The sequence below is a fragment of the Coregonus clupeaformis genome, chromosome 15 (assembly GCF_020615455.1).
Source record: "Coregonus clupeaformis isolate EN_2021a chromosome 15, ASM2061545v1, whole genome shotgun sequence".
Taxonomy (NCBI): domain Eukaryota; kingdom Metazoa; phylum Chordata; class Actinopteri; order Salmoniformes; family Salmonidae; genus Coregonus; species Coregonus clupeaformis.
The window spans coordinates 15,836,389-15,853,905 of record NC_059206.1 but is presented as its reverse complement, the minus strand read 5'-3'; the positions used below and the strand labels follow the sequence as shown (position 1 = coordinate 15,853,905).

Genomic DNA, 17,517 nt, shown 5'->3' with positions numbered 1-17,517 from the left:
AGAGAGCATACAATATTGACGTTTTCTATTCAATCAAAGGAGTTAATCAAATAAAGAAAACATACATATGAATATCGATTTCTAGTCAATGCTATTTTGGGCATATGTAGCCTAGGGCCACAACCAAAACAGTTGAGTTGATTCCCAATTGTAAGCCAACTAGGATACTTTATAGCAAAAATGGTGACCCTCTGCGTTGATAATACATTGCTGCATTTTTGTTCCATTTGAATTAGTTGAATATTCCATATGTTATGAGTATCTTATTATTCATTAGAATCTCCATATCAAGAAATATAAATAATATATTATTATCGGAAATGTACAACTGACAAATGAAAGCGAGCAATCGGGAGCTGTGCCACTGTGCAATGCGCACGATATCAAGTGTGGAAACGAGCACGCGGTTTGATCATGGTCCCTGTATCCAGAGACCCCCAAAAATGCAGGAACCTTGGTGCCAAGGTGCATCACAACTTAAGCGCGAAGGGAATCAAAATTGATGTAGTCTTCCAGCTCAAAAGGAGATCTGAGCGAGCGTTTTGAACGCAGACATTGAGAGATTAAACAAATGATTACCAGCTAGATGAATACATAGAATATATAAATAACGGTTTTGAAAGAGCTTTATACTTTTATCAACAACAAATAAACTGAAAAACAGGAGACAAAAGTATTAGTGTATTGTTGTTGGTGGTGGTGGTGGTGGTGGTGCTGGTGCTGGGATGACCTGTGCACAGGGAGACCGAGGTAATCTCTCTTTTATCCACAGGTGTTGATTTATTTAAAGCTCCTATGTAGCCGTTTTGATCTCAATATGAAATCATTTCTGGCTAACAATTAAGTACCTTTCTGTGATTGTTTTCTGGTCAGAAATAAATAAAATTAGCTTCTTAACAAAGAGCAATTTCTCAAGCAAGAATTTTGCTATGCCTGTCTGGGAGTGGTCTGAGTGGAGATGGGAAAACTGAAAATGACCTGTTATTGGCAGAGAGGTTTGGAACTCTCTTTTCTTTTGGTCTATTAACTAATTTACGGCCTGGGGTGTCACCGGGCAGGCGAAAACTCCATCCCACCAAAACAGGCTGACCTTTCAGGCGGTCTTTTCAAACAGCTGGTACACTAAAAGGGCATTATCATCATTTTCACAATTTCACAGTATTATTCCAATCTCATAGTGTGGAAATATATATAAAACACAGGAAAATCACGTTTTAGACAGCATTGGGCCTTTAAAGAAGATAAGAGCAAATGTTTGAGAGTGAGGATACAAGATACCACTAACCTCTGTTCAACAAACCCTCACAATATCATATTTTATCCACGCGCGCAGACGTGGGTAACTTCATGTTTAATGCATGAGCTAACATTATTCCAGACAGAGGACGTAGATGATAAATATGCATTTATTCAATTAAGGGTATTACATGAGTTTTTATTTGCATACGGATTTAGGACGTACCAAGGCTCTTTCGTGTTTGTGCTACAAGGGGGACTTTTCTGCACCTTCACGTTGTTTTAATTGAATAGATTACAGATAGGCTGTATGTGTAACTAAATCCTACCATGGTACACCTTGATACACGTCGAAATCCCGAGGTATTTGAGTTAAGGTATTCAATGTAAAATAATTTAGAACTTTCGTAACGGTTTATTTTCAACTGTTGGCATCTCATTGTTGCAGGTTAATGGATTTCACTGGTCTTCTTATTGGGTTGTTTGTTAAACCGGCATAAGCTGTTGTAATAGGCTATACTAGCCTACACATTGTTGACCCAACATCGAGTTAATTCATCCTCAGCAAGTGAAATGTGGATCCCTTTTACCTCAAACAAGTGGAGAGGATTCGAAATGTTATTTCAGTTTACGCGTTCGTTTTCGTTTGTTGTTTTGCAATTTCTTTCCAAACTGAACTTCTATGCTAATTTAAAAAAAAGACATTATCCCATATATAAGATTATCTCCCCCTATTTTAAATTATAGAGCTATAGTAGACTAATTGATACCTGAAAGGACACCTTTAACATCTCTCACTTCCAAAGGCCTATATACAGGTTTCATGTTTTGAAATTAACATGTAGAGTAGGATGAAATGAATATTCGATCGTGCAAACAAACATGCATTATGTTTTGAAACATGTCCAATAATTTCGATAATCCATGCTGTGCCATTTCGCAACCTGCAGAGACCAGCTTTTTCCAATGCGCCATATCACTCCTTCTGAGCGAGAAATGGAGTCGCTGGCGCATGTTCAGCTGGTGGCGTTATAGAGACACACACACGCTCAGGGGCGCGCGCGCACAAACAAGCACTAATTACATAAATCGGAAGTGAGTGGTTGAAGTATTCAACGAAGAGGGAAATTATAAGATACAAAAATACCTCAGTTCACATCGATTAGGAAACCTCAAGACACAGCACCTAAAAGGGCAAAATATTTGTTATTTGCCGAGTCATTAGGATATTCTTGTGTTTGTTTCAGGATGAGCTCCAAAACTTGATAATTACATCAAAACCCAAATAATGTGTGGTGTTGGATGTTTGCACAAAAGCTGCAAACATTGTTTCTCACTCAAAAGATCCGAAGGAGTTTATTTATTTTACTAGATCCTTCTCCAATCCGTTATTTGCTCAGGCTCTTCGCTTGGGGAGGTTAAGTAGGCCTAAGTGATACACAATAACATATCGTTTGAATGTATGAGCGAAAATGTGCCATATGCTTCGCCAGTCTTGGCACCATGCGCTCGCGCCTTTGGCAAGCGCAAAGACTCCAAGCCTGTCAATGTGAAAGTGTTGGACATGCTTAAATGTTATCCTTGAAGCCTCCAACACAGAATCAAAAACACATGCCACCTACCACTGAATTAACGTCACAGGCCCATTCTCTCGTTTGACACTGACCCCGCCTATTTGAATAGGCCTATCAATTTAATGTGTCTTATTATTTTTGAAGAACAAACAAATAGTTCAGCTCAATTTTACTCAGTGATTTAGCAAAACGTCGTCTTGCCTTGTCCCGCCCTTTCTCTTTTATACACGGGAAATCTTCTCAAGGTAGATGTTCACTATAAGTAGTCATGAAGTTAATATCCCACTTCCCCGCGAGATCACAGATCTCATTAAGGCCTGTTTGAAGCGCGCGTACTGATAAATAAGGACTGGAGCAGCACGCGGGCCAAAAAAATATACTAAAGAGGCTCGCTCAAACTCAAGGATATACTGGGGAGACATTCTCATTCAAATGAAAGAGCCAGGTGATGTATGTGAGTTTCTCTGAGTGGAAGAAACATCAACAATGTGGTGGACTTAACCTACATAGCCTATAGGCTATGATACGATACTATACATCTTTAAATACTTGAATGTTGATAGCCTAATGGAGTACATCATTGTACAGTGATGATATAGGGAAAAATGTCTCCTGTGTGTTTTTTTACCAGCTGTTTGATACAACATTATATTTGATGTGGTATTAAAGGGAAAATTCTACTATTTTCAATTTCTTAAATATTTATCATCTCCCGCACCACCCCAACATCAACCTATGTGAAAATTGTATGAAAAAATATGTAGTAAAAAAGATAGAGGAAGTGTTTCCAATGACATTATCAACCAATTAGTAGACAATTAGTAGGCAATGCCTACTCATAATTGGTTAAAATCACATGATGCACACCGATGATGTCATGTGAAACACTTATCTTCCTCTATCTTTTTTAATACAAAACATAGAAACGCCATATGTTGATGTTGGGGTTGGTGCTGGAGATGATTTATATGAAGTAGAACATTTTTTAAACGTCCCTTTAAGTTGACCTAGATTCTGTAAGGCAGAGAAATTATGCTGGTGAGGATGGGTATCCTTAAAATAATCTATTAATTGGAGAATTATGAAAAAGGCCTATAGCAAAATATGCACTGCTTTTTGTTACTGTTCCTTTCTTTACCACAAAACTGTAAGACAATAATGCAAATTAGTTGATAATTGTGGTTGTAGCATAACCCCATGTAAAACAATATATAATATGGAAATGCATAAACTTTATCAACTGACTTAATGTTTTACATACGCCAATTGGAAAACTATAGGTTATTGAAAGCCTATGTTTCATTAAGTACATTTTCATAACAAAATTAGTGATTAGTAGAACTATTATGTATATTATCTCTGATTAGTTAGTAAAACGATTATCTAAGACGAGACATTCATTGTATGTTGACTTTGGTCGCTACTGTATAAAGTGAAACGTTGCCTAACATTTTATTTATTTATTTTATGGGACGCTGCATCTGTTTGAATGCCACTGCGCTGTGTCCAGCAGCATTCTAGGCAGAATAATAATGTTGTGTCATCAATTATGGCCATGAATACAGCACCGGGACCCCTGAGAATACGACGTTTTCTCCCGGTGTGTTTCAGAAGACCAAGTTATCCAAGACAGACGCGGTGCGTTACGAATCGCAAACGATGCAATACACGTCTCATTTGGCACGCGAGCGTTTGTGTGTCAACAGTATAGGCTCCCAGCTTCGCGTGACTAAACGAAACTAATCCTCACATAACAAGCAAAGTAACACTTTTTGGTTGAGTGGTAGCACTCTTTACATCCATGCTGTCTCTACTGAGGATTATTGCGGTGACATAAACGTGTAATAGGCCTATAGGCAATGTTTATGTGCATAGCCACTGATTTACCAATGTAAATAATAGCCTAATAGCCTAAAAAAAATAACAACACAAAATTAATTAATTATTATTATTATTATTATAGCCTATTGTTATTTGTCAGATTTGGTTATTTTTATAGCTAAGAAAACAAAAATGTTTTCCAAGTGGATAAAATGCGTAAATATCTATGTCAAGGGTATGGCATAACCCAAGAGTAAGCAAATGCATATTGCTTTATGTGGCTACATTAAAACAACCAATGTTCCCTACAAAAAAATAACGAAATACATTTTTTAAATTTCGGATGCCTCATTTGGCCACACATTAATGAGTCCCAGAAAGTTAGCCAATATAGCCACTCTGACAGATGAAGAAATATGGAGGTAAAATCAGTGTAAGGCCACGCTCAATGGCTGTTAATTACATGGATTAATCACAAGCTATTCTGCTGCAGCCCCAGCGCTGGTGGTATGATGTCGGGGGCGACGTAGAGCCCCCGTCCCCTGCGGCCGAAGGCGTTGTTCTTCTTTGTTGGAGTTTAAGTCACGGCTGTTGCGACGGAGCTGGTCCGGGCATTGTGTTGTCCAATGTGCCTGTCGGGGTTGCGAACAGATGGTCCAGGAGTCAGCGGCTGCAGCGAAAGGATGACGTCGCTAAAAGGTGCAGTAAGGTAACGAAGGACCTGTGATTTGTTCACCTGTCACTTTCCCTTTGTTGAGATGGATGGCACTCCACGGCGGAGTCAGACATTGACCGTCTGTCTGGGGTGTAGTTAGCCCTATAGTTCATTTTCGGATTTTCTCGTTCTTCTTTTACACAATCAGCTGGCAAGGCTAAGCTACAAATAGGCCTAATTATTACAATTAATACAAACAACAATGGGGTCATTAGGTTAATAGTAATTACAGTTATATAACAAAACAAAGGAAAAACAAACAATGATTTTCTGTAACATTTCTGAGATGGACTAAAGATTAGCCTACTTAATATCACACACGCCGCGGGCACGCATATCAACACACACACACACACACACACACACACACACACACACACACACACACACACCGCACTGTGCCAACTGCCATAGTGCGTTCAAATTCACCGTCCAATGTGATAAACTCAGAAAGCGTAACAACGTTCAGTTATATATAGCCTAATCCTAGTATTCTGGTTTCAAATTCAATCAATAGGATTGTAAACAGTATGCTATTTGTTTCAGCGAAATATAATTGTTTGTGTATGAGCTACGTCTATTTCCAGACTAGGTAGATCCCTCACATGGCCCTAGTATAGTTTGTAAATGACACAAATGGGAGTGTGTTTGAATTCCAGCATCTATAAGTTACTAATATTTCTTAGATTTTAGTTCAGTTTTAGTTTAGTTTATTGCATGGTGTGAATTGCAGTGTACAGTCCGTACCTAAACAAATAATTAAATAAAGAAATAAGGTTTCTACTGTAATGTGGATACCATGGTGCATGTGTTCTGACATCACACAATTTCCAATAACTGGAGACATTACCATAACTTTTTACGTGCAAAATATATTTTTTAAATATGTTATGAATGTTTGCAAATGTTTATGCATTGTTATGTAAACACTACTTGTCCTAAGATTAAATTACATGAAAAGTATTCTGAAAATGGTCAAAATATAACAATAATCCTTTTGGCTTTTATAGAAATGATTAAAACGTCCTAATCATCTCAGAGACATCCAAGACCATAAGGAAAACATAACGCTGAACAACACCAATAGATATAACGGTCTTCATTTAGGCTTTTACATTTCAAACCCGAGCTACATTGTAATAAGGATAATTTTGGTGACGTTTGCAAACCAATGAACGAGTGAAATAGCTGCGTGACGTACGAGTCCCCGTAGAAAAGGCGCGGAGTGTAGCTATAGGTACGGAGAAGGTGGGAAGCGAAACGAGGCTGTGAGGCCGGTGCGGAGAGTCTTGACAAGGGATTTGTACTCATCGAACCAATAGTCTACTCCTCCTCCTAAAGTGCACACACACACAGTGATCGCTTTGCGGAAGAGCTGGATACCTGTAAGAAAACAACGTCTGTTTTGTAATAACCAGTGCTGGACACGAACAATTGTGCGTTTTTACGCATTCCTTCCTCGCGTTTGTTATTCTGTTATATTCGATCGATAGTCGTCGGTTTTGAAATGTTTTGCACCAGCATCCACAAGCAGTATTGAAATTCGCTGTTGTGAACTCAAGAGTGGAGGCCAGGATACCCACCACTACAATTCTGCCGTGTTTTTAGTTTTTTTTTCTTTCTGTATTGTCTCCTGGAATAATTTTTGCCTTCTCCATTTTTGTCGTAATGCAAGTTGAACGTTTGCAATAGTCCTTGATCACTTTAATCCGATGACAGACTGAAATTGGTGCATTTTTGTGCATCTTGAAATCTGCAAATTGATCGCGATTACTGGATCCAGAATTTACATTGTGGTTTGCTGGTATGTTTTTATAACACTTCTGAGCTATTGTTTGTAAGTAGTAGGCTATTTTGTATGATTTTCATAACGTGTTCAAAGATGGTGTAAACTATAGCCTATATAGAAAACTGAATATTTACTATAATAATGCCTGCAATTATAAATCACAGTGTTGGAAAAGAAAATGTTTTCCCAATATCTTTATATTTTTTCGTAGTCTACCATCTTTCAATAGATGGGAGCCATTCATCTTAAATGCATGGGCTAAATTTGCGTCTCATGAAAGTTTTGGCTTGCAGATCTGAGGGAGACGCTTGCAAGTGTAGCCCTCCCGCCTCCACGATGCTCTTCCACGGGCTCCCCGGAGGCGAGATGCAGGGGGTCATCGACGAGATGGACCGGAGGGTGAAGGGCGAATCTACCGCCATCAGTTCGGCTATAGACATGGGGGAAACTGAGCCGGTGGGTGAATGCTTTTTTAAAGAAGGACCTGTGCTGTTCAGGCATGTGAAAGCACAAATAACGCTTTCATTTCGAGGGAATATATGCTTAGAAAGTAAACTGTGATTAAAATATAATTATTTATAAGATAGCAAGTAGCACTTAGCCGTTAGCCGTTCATATTTGCAAACCGTGTGTGCGTAAAGTGTTAATATTTCGTATGCCTCTGAAAAAACATGTTAGCCTACAATAACTTTATCATTTGATTCACGAAGTTTCCTTCCAGATGCATGTACATAGGCCCACCTAGAATTATGGTAAAAACGTTTACACTAAACATGGTCCTATGTCTTCCCATTTTAAGGCCATGCATGTTCATTCACAATCCAATCATTAATTCAAACGGATAATAATCTTGAGCACTTTGATAGCCTATTTAGGTAGGTACTGTATGTTATCTACGCCTATAGCTAGCAGGATAGGTAAGCATTGTTGTAAGAATTGTCCAAAATATCCCATATAAAATAAGGTTATCTTGCAGAAGCATTCAATTGCTTTAAATACAATTATAATGCTTGATCTTTGATTCTTTTTTTATTCGTTTATTAGGCCCAATCGAATACTTTTTGCAATAGGTCAACACGATTCGTTAATTTGTGATAATATTGAGCGTTTCATGTGAAAAAAATGCGCTTGAAAAAAATATTGATAAGGATGCGTAATTACATATATATATTAGATTTTTTTTTTCATTTGTCAAATTTTCCGGCCTAGGCCTACGTGTTAGGCCTACATTTTAGGCATACGTGTTAGGCCTACGTGTTACATCATCCCACATTTAGGGTATATCTAGTGTTACCATTTATCTGTTGCTTTCATGGCTGTATCCCTAAAAAGTATATGAACAAATATGAAATATGTGTGCGTAAAATGTTCACTATTATACGGTATTGGCCTTGACATCCCTTGGTGATATACTATCAAACATGTGTTCTTATTGTAAACATAAAACTGATTTCCCTTTCCCTGTTCAGAGTATGACGTCCATCAACAGCGACCGTGTGGCCTTGTGCGCGGGATGCGGGGGAAAGATATCTGACCGCTACTACTTGCTCGCGGTGGACAAACAGTGGCACATGCGCTGTCTCAAGTGCTGCGAGTGCAAACTCAACCTCGAGTCCGAGCTTACCTGTTTTAGTAAAGACGGCAGCATCTATTGCAAAGAAGATTACTACAGGTAACCAAGATACAACGCTACAGCTATAACAACAACAACAACAACTGGCCAAGCAAGCATGAAAACAAGAGCGATATCCAATTACGCCTACAACTAGCATGCTACTTAGGCGACTTATTACAAACACTTCTAGGCACCAGCTTCTGCTACTCTAATGACAAGCCTGTAACCCCTTTCAGAGAGTCAGTGATGGTATAGGCTAATGTTCCCAAAGCATGGTAGCTTGTTATCCATTCATTATTTACAACATTTTACATTTTAGTCATTTAGAAGACGCTCTTATCCAGAGCGACTTACAGTTAGTGAGTGCATACATTTTTCATACAAATTACAACAAATTAGCCTATACTATTCCATGATTCTGACAGGCCTGTGCTTGCTTTGGATGCTTTACTAGTCTAAACCAAAACATCATATTTTGAAGTGGCAAAAGGACAAGAATACACAAACAAATATGAAGGCCTGAAGGCATGAAACCTTTTACGCATGATAATTCATATGCCTGTATTGCTTAATAACAACTTTACATCAGTGTTCTCCATCATAATGTCCACAAACTAAAGTTTGCTGACCATGTTGTGAATCTAAATTCTGTACGTGTTTGTGTCATCCGCTCTCTTCTCCCAAGCAGGAGGTTTTCCGTCCAGAGGTGCGCCCGGTGCCATCTCGGGATATCGGCGTCGGAGATGGTCATGCGGGCGAGGGACTTGGTCTACCACTTGAACTGTTTCACCTGTACTAGCTGTAACAAAATGCTCACGACTGGAGACCACTTCGGAATGCGGGACAGTCTTGTGTACTGCCGGCTCCACTTTGAGACACTCATACAAGGGGAATATCAAGCGCATTTCAATCACGCGGGGAATGTAGCCTCGGGCAAAGGACTTGGCGAGAGCGGCACGGGCAACTCGCTGGGGATGCCGTATTACAACGGCGTCGGTACGGGACAGAAAGGAAGGCCGAGGAAAAGGAAAAGTCCCGGGCCTGGAGCAGATCTGGCGGCTTACAACGCAGGTAGGACGACTTTGCATATACCGGTTAGCTATTAATGGTTTTATGGTCATCTACAAAAGTGCCACGAAGAAGTAACACACAGTTGTAATGCGGTTGACTAATGTTGAAATGAAAGAAAAAAGGCCTATTCTATTTCATAGTGTGTGTGATATCTCTATTGGAATGAAAGACAATTAAGAGCTAAAGAGTGGACTGATGGACTCATTTGAAATATTTTAGTTTGATGGAAATACACTCTTCTAAAAAAGATCATATTTAGTCTACAAATGGCTATACAAACTTTGAAACGTTGGAAAACAATGAGAAGTTAATCAGTAGGCCTATGCATAAACTAAATGGTTCCATCTAATTTTACGTAATATTGCACAATGTTGTGCTTTGGATGTTTTTACGCACAGACTAAGCATGCCGTATTTTTAATCTGATGGATATCTATGTTGATTTAGTGAATAACTCACCTTTATTAGACAACATTATTCTAAGAAGATGTATTGTTTGGGAAAAATGAGACGTTCAATGGAGGCCTCTGTTGATTTGTGGAATGGGAGCGGGCTTGGACCTACTGATGCATGCGTCCACTTCCAATCTAATAGATTAAGATAAACTATCTATAATAAAGAAACAAATGCGAAATGAACACGCATAAACCACTAACTAAACGACATGAATGCATTCAAAGAGAAACTGCTTCTGAAGGCCTACTCAATTCTGCATGTCCTACGCTAATACTCTGTATGTTCCATTTCAACATGCTACAGAGTGACGTGTGAATAATGAAATAATCTCTTGAAACACTCCATTGAATATGATTTAAAATGTTATACTTATTTCCATTGAACATTTTCTCATGCACAGTCAATTTAGTATTCTAAAACCTCTCTCAAAACTTGGAACTTGGCTCGTTAAAAAAAGAGAGTGGTTCGATGTGAAAGATTTTTAGACGACAATAGAAGCAGACAAGTGGAAAATAGCTCAGATGGGGAGTAGGACTTCAAAAAAGATGAGAGAGAGAGTAAGAGAGAGACGACCAAATTCCCAGCCCCACTTTCACTTGTTGAGTCTCGCAGTTTGTTGGGTTTTTGGGTCGGTAAATCAATGTCGGATTGCTTGTAGAAGATGGGAGCACCTGTGTAGAATCCTGATGAAAACTTCCCCAGTGAGGCTGGAGAGCAAGTCTCCCACATCCAGTTATATGTTATCCCTTCATAAATAAAGAACCGACTTGCGCACCACCTAGTAGCTCTTGATGTGTAATACTTTTGTGGGAAAAAACACACGACTGACATTTTGAAAAGCGATACTTGTTATACAGTATGCCTACTTATCATTCATATACTTAGTTACATGAGTAGGATCAGGCCTAATAAGGATAGGCCTAGATATACTGTATATCAGTGGAGGCTGCTGAGGGGGAGGACGGCTCATAATAATGGCCGGAACGGAGCGAATGGAATGGAATGACACCATTATTACACCTACTCCGCTCCAGCCATTACCACGAGCCCGTCCTCCCCAATGAACGTTCCACCAACCTCCTGTGCTGCATATCTGTTTTTTGAGAATAGGTTGTATTGATATACAATCTACATTTGTGTAGCTCAATATTGCGGTGGCATAAGGTGATTTGAATAAGAAAGGCGAATAGTCGAAAGCTGTAGTAAGCACTTGAGTTAAACATGAACGGCGCTAATAGTTACAAGATTAGATCCATTCTCTGGCATTCTGCTTTGGGAAAAGATATTTTGGATTTGCTTTCCATAACATTTTGAAATGTACAGTTCTGAGTGTGCTTCACTAACCATGAACATGAAAATGTAATTACATAATATTTATACATTATTTTAAAGGCCTATTTTATAAACAAATATATTTTTTTAGTCAGGATTGTGGTGTACAATTGATATATAAATGGGTAGTATTATTTGCACAATTTCCCTCCAAATCTGATATATAAATACATAAATAAATCAACTTATATAGGCCTAGACCTATCTTTCTTTTCTCTGACCCACTTCTCTGACCCTAAATCTCAAATCTAATGAAATTCTAGCATGCAGTGTTATACAATATCAAATAAGGCATTTCTTTTTATTTATTTCTATTTTCTTTCTATTTTCTTTCTTTCTTTCTTTCTTTCTTTCTTTCTTTCTTTCTTTCTTTCTTTCTTTCTTTCTTTCTTTCTTTCTTTCTTTCTTTCTTTCTTTCTTTCTTTCTTTCTTTCTTTCTTTCTTTCTTTCTTTCTGTTTTAGAATGTTGCTGCCACCTGAGGGTGTTTGTTGAAATTTCTTTCATCATCATTTTGAGGTCCAGATTCTATCAAACCCTGACTTCACTTCACTGCATAACATTGTTCCTTCACTGTGAAAAATAAGTCTATTAAACCCTGACTTCACTTCACTGCATAACATTGTCCCTTCACAGTGAAAAATCAGTATATTAAACCCTGACTTCACTTCAATGCATAACATTGTCCCTTCACTGTGAAAAATAAGTCTATTAAACCCTGACTTCACTTCACTGCATAACATTGTTCCTTCACAGTGAAAAATAAGTATATCAAACCCTGACTGCACTGCATAACATTGTCCCTTCACTGTGAAAAATAAGTATATCAAACCCTGACTGCACTGCATAACATTGTCCCTTCACTGTGAAAAATAAGTATATCAAACCCTGACTGCACTGCATAACATTGTTCCTTCACTGTGAAAAATAAGTATATCAAACCCTGACTGCACTGCATAACATTGTCCCTTCACTGTGAAAAATAAGTATATCAAACCCTGACTGCACTGCATAACACTGTTCCTTCACAGTGAAAAATAAGTATATCAAACCCTGACTGCACTGCATAACACTGACCCTTCACTGTGAAAATGCATGCCATATTTATTTTCTGCAGTGTGGTGAATTCCAGCAGCCAACACTCTGTGTTAAGCCTGAAGGTGTTCTTTTGGCAAAAGTCCTTAATATGCACTAGGCATTTCCCATTGTATTACCTCTTGACTCTTTTGGCAAATGGATTTGTTGTCTCAGTTTTTTAAGGAATGATCAGTAACACTTTACAGTGATTTTTCCAGTAAATACAACAACTATTGTATTGTTACACTGTACTTACAGAAGCAAAAAGGAAACATGTTGTAACCTCAGTCTAATAATGAGCAATTGCAATACTTTTTTACACTGTACTACTTACACAGTGATGAGAACACTAAAGATATTTGTTGCTACCCAGTCAATCTCGTGCGTTTTTCATGTCAACCCCATATATTATTTATTTATTTATTTATATTATTTATTTCATTTTCTCTCAGAGTTGTGGGTATTAAGGAGTAATGAGCTTTCCTGTCAACAAATAAGACACACAGTCTGTCTGCCATAGCATTCACAAAAACAACAGCAACAACAACAACAACAACACATTGAAAAACTCTGATTATATAATCCCAATGATGACATGATAATAACAGTAAATGTAATCTCAGTAAACGGAGAAGTAAAATCTCGCGTAATTTGGTCAGCTGCGTGATACATTACTGTATCTATACTTGATAGAAATTTAGAGTTCCGGCGGATTGCGAAGTTTCGACCCTCGCAAAAAGAAACGCTCAGCCCACTAAATCTCGGCAGATTCTCCGGTCTACACGCAGAATCTGCCCACGGGAGATTACAATAAATTAAATTCCATGAAAATGGTCAACAAAGTATCGTACATATCTTATTGTATGGTATGGTATCATAATGTATTGTATCATATCGTAACCATGAACTAAAGTGTGTGTGTTGTCCTGCCCCCTCCAGCGTTAAGTTGTAACGAGAATGACGGGGACCACCTGGACCGAGACTCCCACTACTCCTCCAGCTCCAAGTCCAAGCGTATGCGCACCTCCTTCAAACACCACCAGCTGAGGACCATGAAATCCTACTTTGCCATCAACCACAATCCGGACGCCAAGGACCTGAAACAGTTGGCCCAGAAGACAGGTCTCACCAAACGGGTGCTGCAGGTGAGAAAGAGGATTCCTTTTATAAAGGATAATTATTTACACACATGTATGTTATTGTATATAGTCCACTGCTGGGCCCATATTGAAAAAGTCTCTCAGAGTATGAGTACTGATCTAGGATCAGCTTTACATTTTAGATCATAACAATAATAAAGATGCTAGGGACAGGGGGACCAGATCCTAGAGCAGCACTTCTACTCTGAGACGAATACCGGCCTTGATGCTCATTGGATAAGTGCAAACTACATTGCATTTCACCAGTCACAAATACTGTACATCATACTTATTTGTTCTGGATATCTGCATGCTTCGGTTTAGTGCACCACAGTCCCAACATGTACATACAGTATCTCTGAGCCCAAGCTACTTCATTTGTCAGATCATTTTATCCAAACGGAGTTCACCATGGTATTCAATATACTGTATGAGGCTGTGGCCTGTGCAGGAATCCACAAAGGGCTGTATTTGGACATGCTCAGTTTAGCAGTGAGATAGTGCATCACTTTATCCTTGTGATAATGCGTTAACAAGGCTAGCTGTGTGGTTGCATTGATCTGGTAATGCTGTAATGTTTACCTCTGTGGTAATGTAGTATTTAGGAGTATGATAATGTATTAACTGTGAGATGTCATGATAACGCTATTATGCTACTGTAAATTGATTGTTTAGTGGTGTTCAGTGGTAAGGTAAGGTACTATCTGTGCTGTGATAATGTGGCAATGAAACACATGATAATGTTGATAACAACCTGGGCCTAATTTGATGGTAAAAATACTTTAAAGTACTACTTAAGTAGTTTTGTGGGGTATTTGTACTTTACTATTTAGATTTTGGACAACTTTTACTTTTACTCCACTACATTCCTAATGAAAATATGTACTTTTTACTCCATACATTTTCCCTGACACCCAAAATTACTTGTTACATTTCGAATGCTCAGGCAGGACAGCAATATGGTCCAATTCACGCACCTATCAATATAACGCGTTGTCATCCCTACTGCATCTGATCTGGCGGACTCACTAAACACAAATACTGTGTTTGTAAGTGATGTCTGAGCATTGGTGTGCCCCTAGCTGTCCGTAAATAAATAGAAAAAAGACAAAATTGTGCCGTCTGGTTTGCTTAATATAAGGAATTTGATGTAAAGCGTTTACTTAACTTTTTACTTTTACTCAAGTATGACAGTTGAGTACTTTTTCCACCACTGTACTTAAGCACATTTAAAACCAGATACTTTTAGACAAGTAGTATTTTACCGGGTGACTTTTGCTTTTACTTTAGTCATTTTCTATTAAGGTATCTTTACTTTTACTAAAGTATGACAATTTAGTACTTTTTCCACCACTGTATTGCGTACTAGTTTTACATGTAGTAGTAGTAAATATTGACATAACATAATATTATAAATTGCGCTCCCTGTATCTGTACTGTGGTGATAATGAAAATAACAATGGTGTAAAATGCAAGACAAATCTAGCAGGGAAGTTTTTGATTTATGTAATCGCTTAAGTAATACGATTATCCCAATGGCCAACCTATTTCCATCCCATTCAACATAATCTGCACAATTACACAAGAGTAAAAACATTTAGTCCTCACACAATCAGTAGAGATATCTCTTGGTATAAGTCATAGCCTATCAAGAGAGGATCTAAAGCTTTTTTAAATGTATTTTTTTATGTGAGAAAATAGTGTCAGCGAGTTATCATACCAGCTGTTTAGCATTCGATAGGGGAATTCAAAAACACACAACGGACCATTTGCACAAGTATAAACAACTGCAAATGAGAAAAAACAGACATGCTGTAAAACACGGATCTAATGAACAAAACGAGGACAACAAAGCCAACGTTTGGCTTTGATGAATTTCATTTTTCATGTTTGTCGTTTTGATTTGAAACAGTCTCCCCCTCCCCCTCTTTCTCTAACCCCCCGCAGCCCAGGCTTTTGTTTACCACACTAACACTTTTCTAATGAGCAATCATTTAAATATTTTTTTGGTTCTTTGAAGGTTTGGTTCCAAAACGCCCGGGCCAAGTTTAGACGGAACCTCCTACGTCAGGAGAGCACAGGGATGGACAAGGTGTCGGATGGGTCCACTCTACCAGGGGGGTCGCCTTCGGGCCCTCACTCCGAGCTCTCCAACGCCTCAATGAGTCCTTCCAGCACCCACACCGCCCTCACGGACCTGACCAGCCCCTCTATTCCGTCGGTTAACCATGTACTGACCGCCGTGCCGGGGGGCATGGACCCACACGACTCCATGAGTATGAGTCCTTCCCAGACCACCCTTACCAGCCTCTTCTGATATCACCCACCCCCACCCCACCCCACCCCATCCCAGACCACCCTTACCAGCCTCTTCTGATATCACCCACCCCCACCCCACCCCATCCCAGACCACCCTTACCAGCCTCTTCTGATATCACCCACCCCACCCCACCCCACCCCTCCCTAAACCCATCCAACACCCCTCCAGCTCACTCAAAGACTAAGAGACTGAAGAGTGAGACACTTAAATACATTATATTCCCCATGGACCTTAGGTTACTGCACCGTCTATTTCTAGTCTTTGTATGAGTAGCAACTAAAGCCTTACGGAGCGGTCGGCTTGATTTCGTCGAGAGCTGAAGATACTTTTTCTGTTTTCATCTTTGTTTCCTTTCCATGTTGGCAGACTGACACTACCCTCACCCGAGATGTGGATTCTCACTCCACCACCCGACCACTCTGTTTCTAGGTAGAGATAAAAAACAAACAAAAAAAAAACAATGGAAAAGGACTGTGAAACTGAAAATGTATTTGGAAAAAACATTGGGGAGTGTAAAATGCAGATACAAAGTACTGTAGCAAGGTTATCCGGAAGACTCTAGCGTGCCTTATACATTTTATGACACTGAGGAAAACCTGATCAGATAGATGTCTGATCTAGGTGGCATATTTCTTGAAAGATTTAGTTGAAGGATGGGTGCACCACTGACAAACTGCATATGCTTACAACATGGCAATAAAAGCCAATCTATTTTACAATTCACTCTGCACACAGTGAGGACTGATTGATGAAATAGAAATAGCATGGATGAGAATTAGAATTCCATTGATAAAGTTAATATAAAGATATCATGGTCATAATCTTTTAGACTCAGTCATTACTTGCAGTACACACCAGTAATAGTTGGTTACAGCTTCAATATTTTGTAACAATAAACTGTCATGTACAGAAATTAGATATAATGTATATTGATATCTGACTCGTTGCTTGATGGAATTGCAATGATACTATTTACAGTCACCATTTGAATACACAACACAAGTAGCTACAACATATCTAACGAATTTTCAGCATCACACTGTTTGGATTACGAATTGATAGCTGTAACATATGGATGAAGTTTTCATATTGGGGATATTATCTGGCTATTTGAATATTGGCTCATTCGTCACGACATAGAGTTTATATCAGTTTATTTCAGTATAGTGTACCATATACACTTCCACACGTCAAAGAGGGCAGTCATGCACACGTACAAACACACAAACACACACACACACACACACACACACACACACACACACACTCACACTCACACACTCACACGCACACACACACACACACACACACACCGTACATACCTCAGTCTGAAGGTCTTTTTATGTTCTTACTTCTGAAACCCAGCACTCTGATT

The 17,517-nt window shown here is 38.9% G+C and overlaps 1 protein-coding gene across 3 annotated transcripts; it reads left to right on the top strand.

Annotated features, from left to right (window-relative positions):
- The first annotated feature begins 6,592 nt into the window (after positions 1 to 6,592).
- On the top strand, positions 6,593 to 16,174 carry LOC121582027 (LIM/homeobox protein Lhx2-like). Of its 3 annotated transcripts, XM_045225375.1 has the most exons (6): positions 6,593 to 7,150; positions 7,429 to 7,591; positions 8,605 to 8,807; positions 9,436 to 9,821; positions 13,623 to 13,828; positions 15,843 to 16,174. In XM_045225375.1, exons 2-6 carry the CDS (start codon positions 7,472 to 7,474, stop codon positions 16,137 to 16,139), a joined length of 1,212 nt encoding a protein of 403 aa, XP_045081310.1. In that variant the 5' UTR covers positions 6,593 to 7,150; positions 7,429 to 7,471; the 3' UTR covers positions 16,140 to 16,174. The 3 variants fall into 3 exon arrangements, with proteins under 3 accessions (XP_045081310.1, XP_041753462.2, XP_045081309.1); XM_041897528.2 differs by lacking the exon at positions 6,593 to 7,150 and having other exon boundaries at positions 7,385 to 7,591; positions 9,439 to 9,821; XM_045225374.1 differs by lacking the exon at positions 6,593 to 7,150 and having other exon boundaries at positions 7,409 to 7,591.
- The last annotated feature ends 1,343 nt before the right edge of the window (positions 16,175 to 17,517 follow it).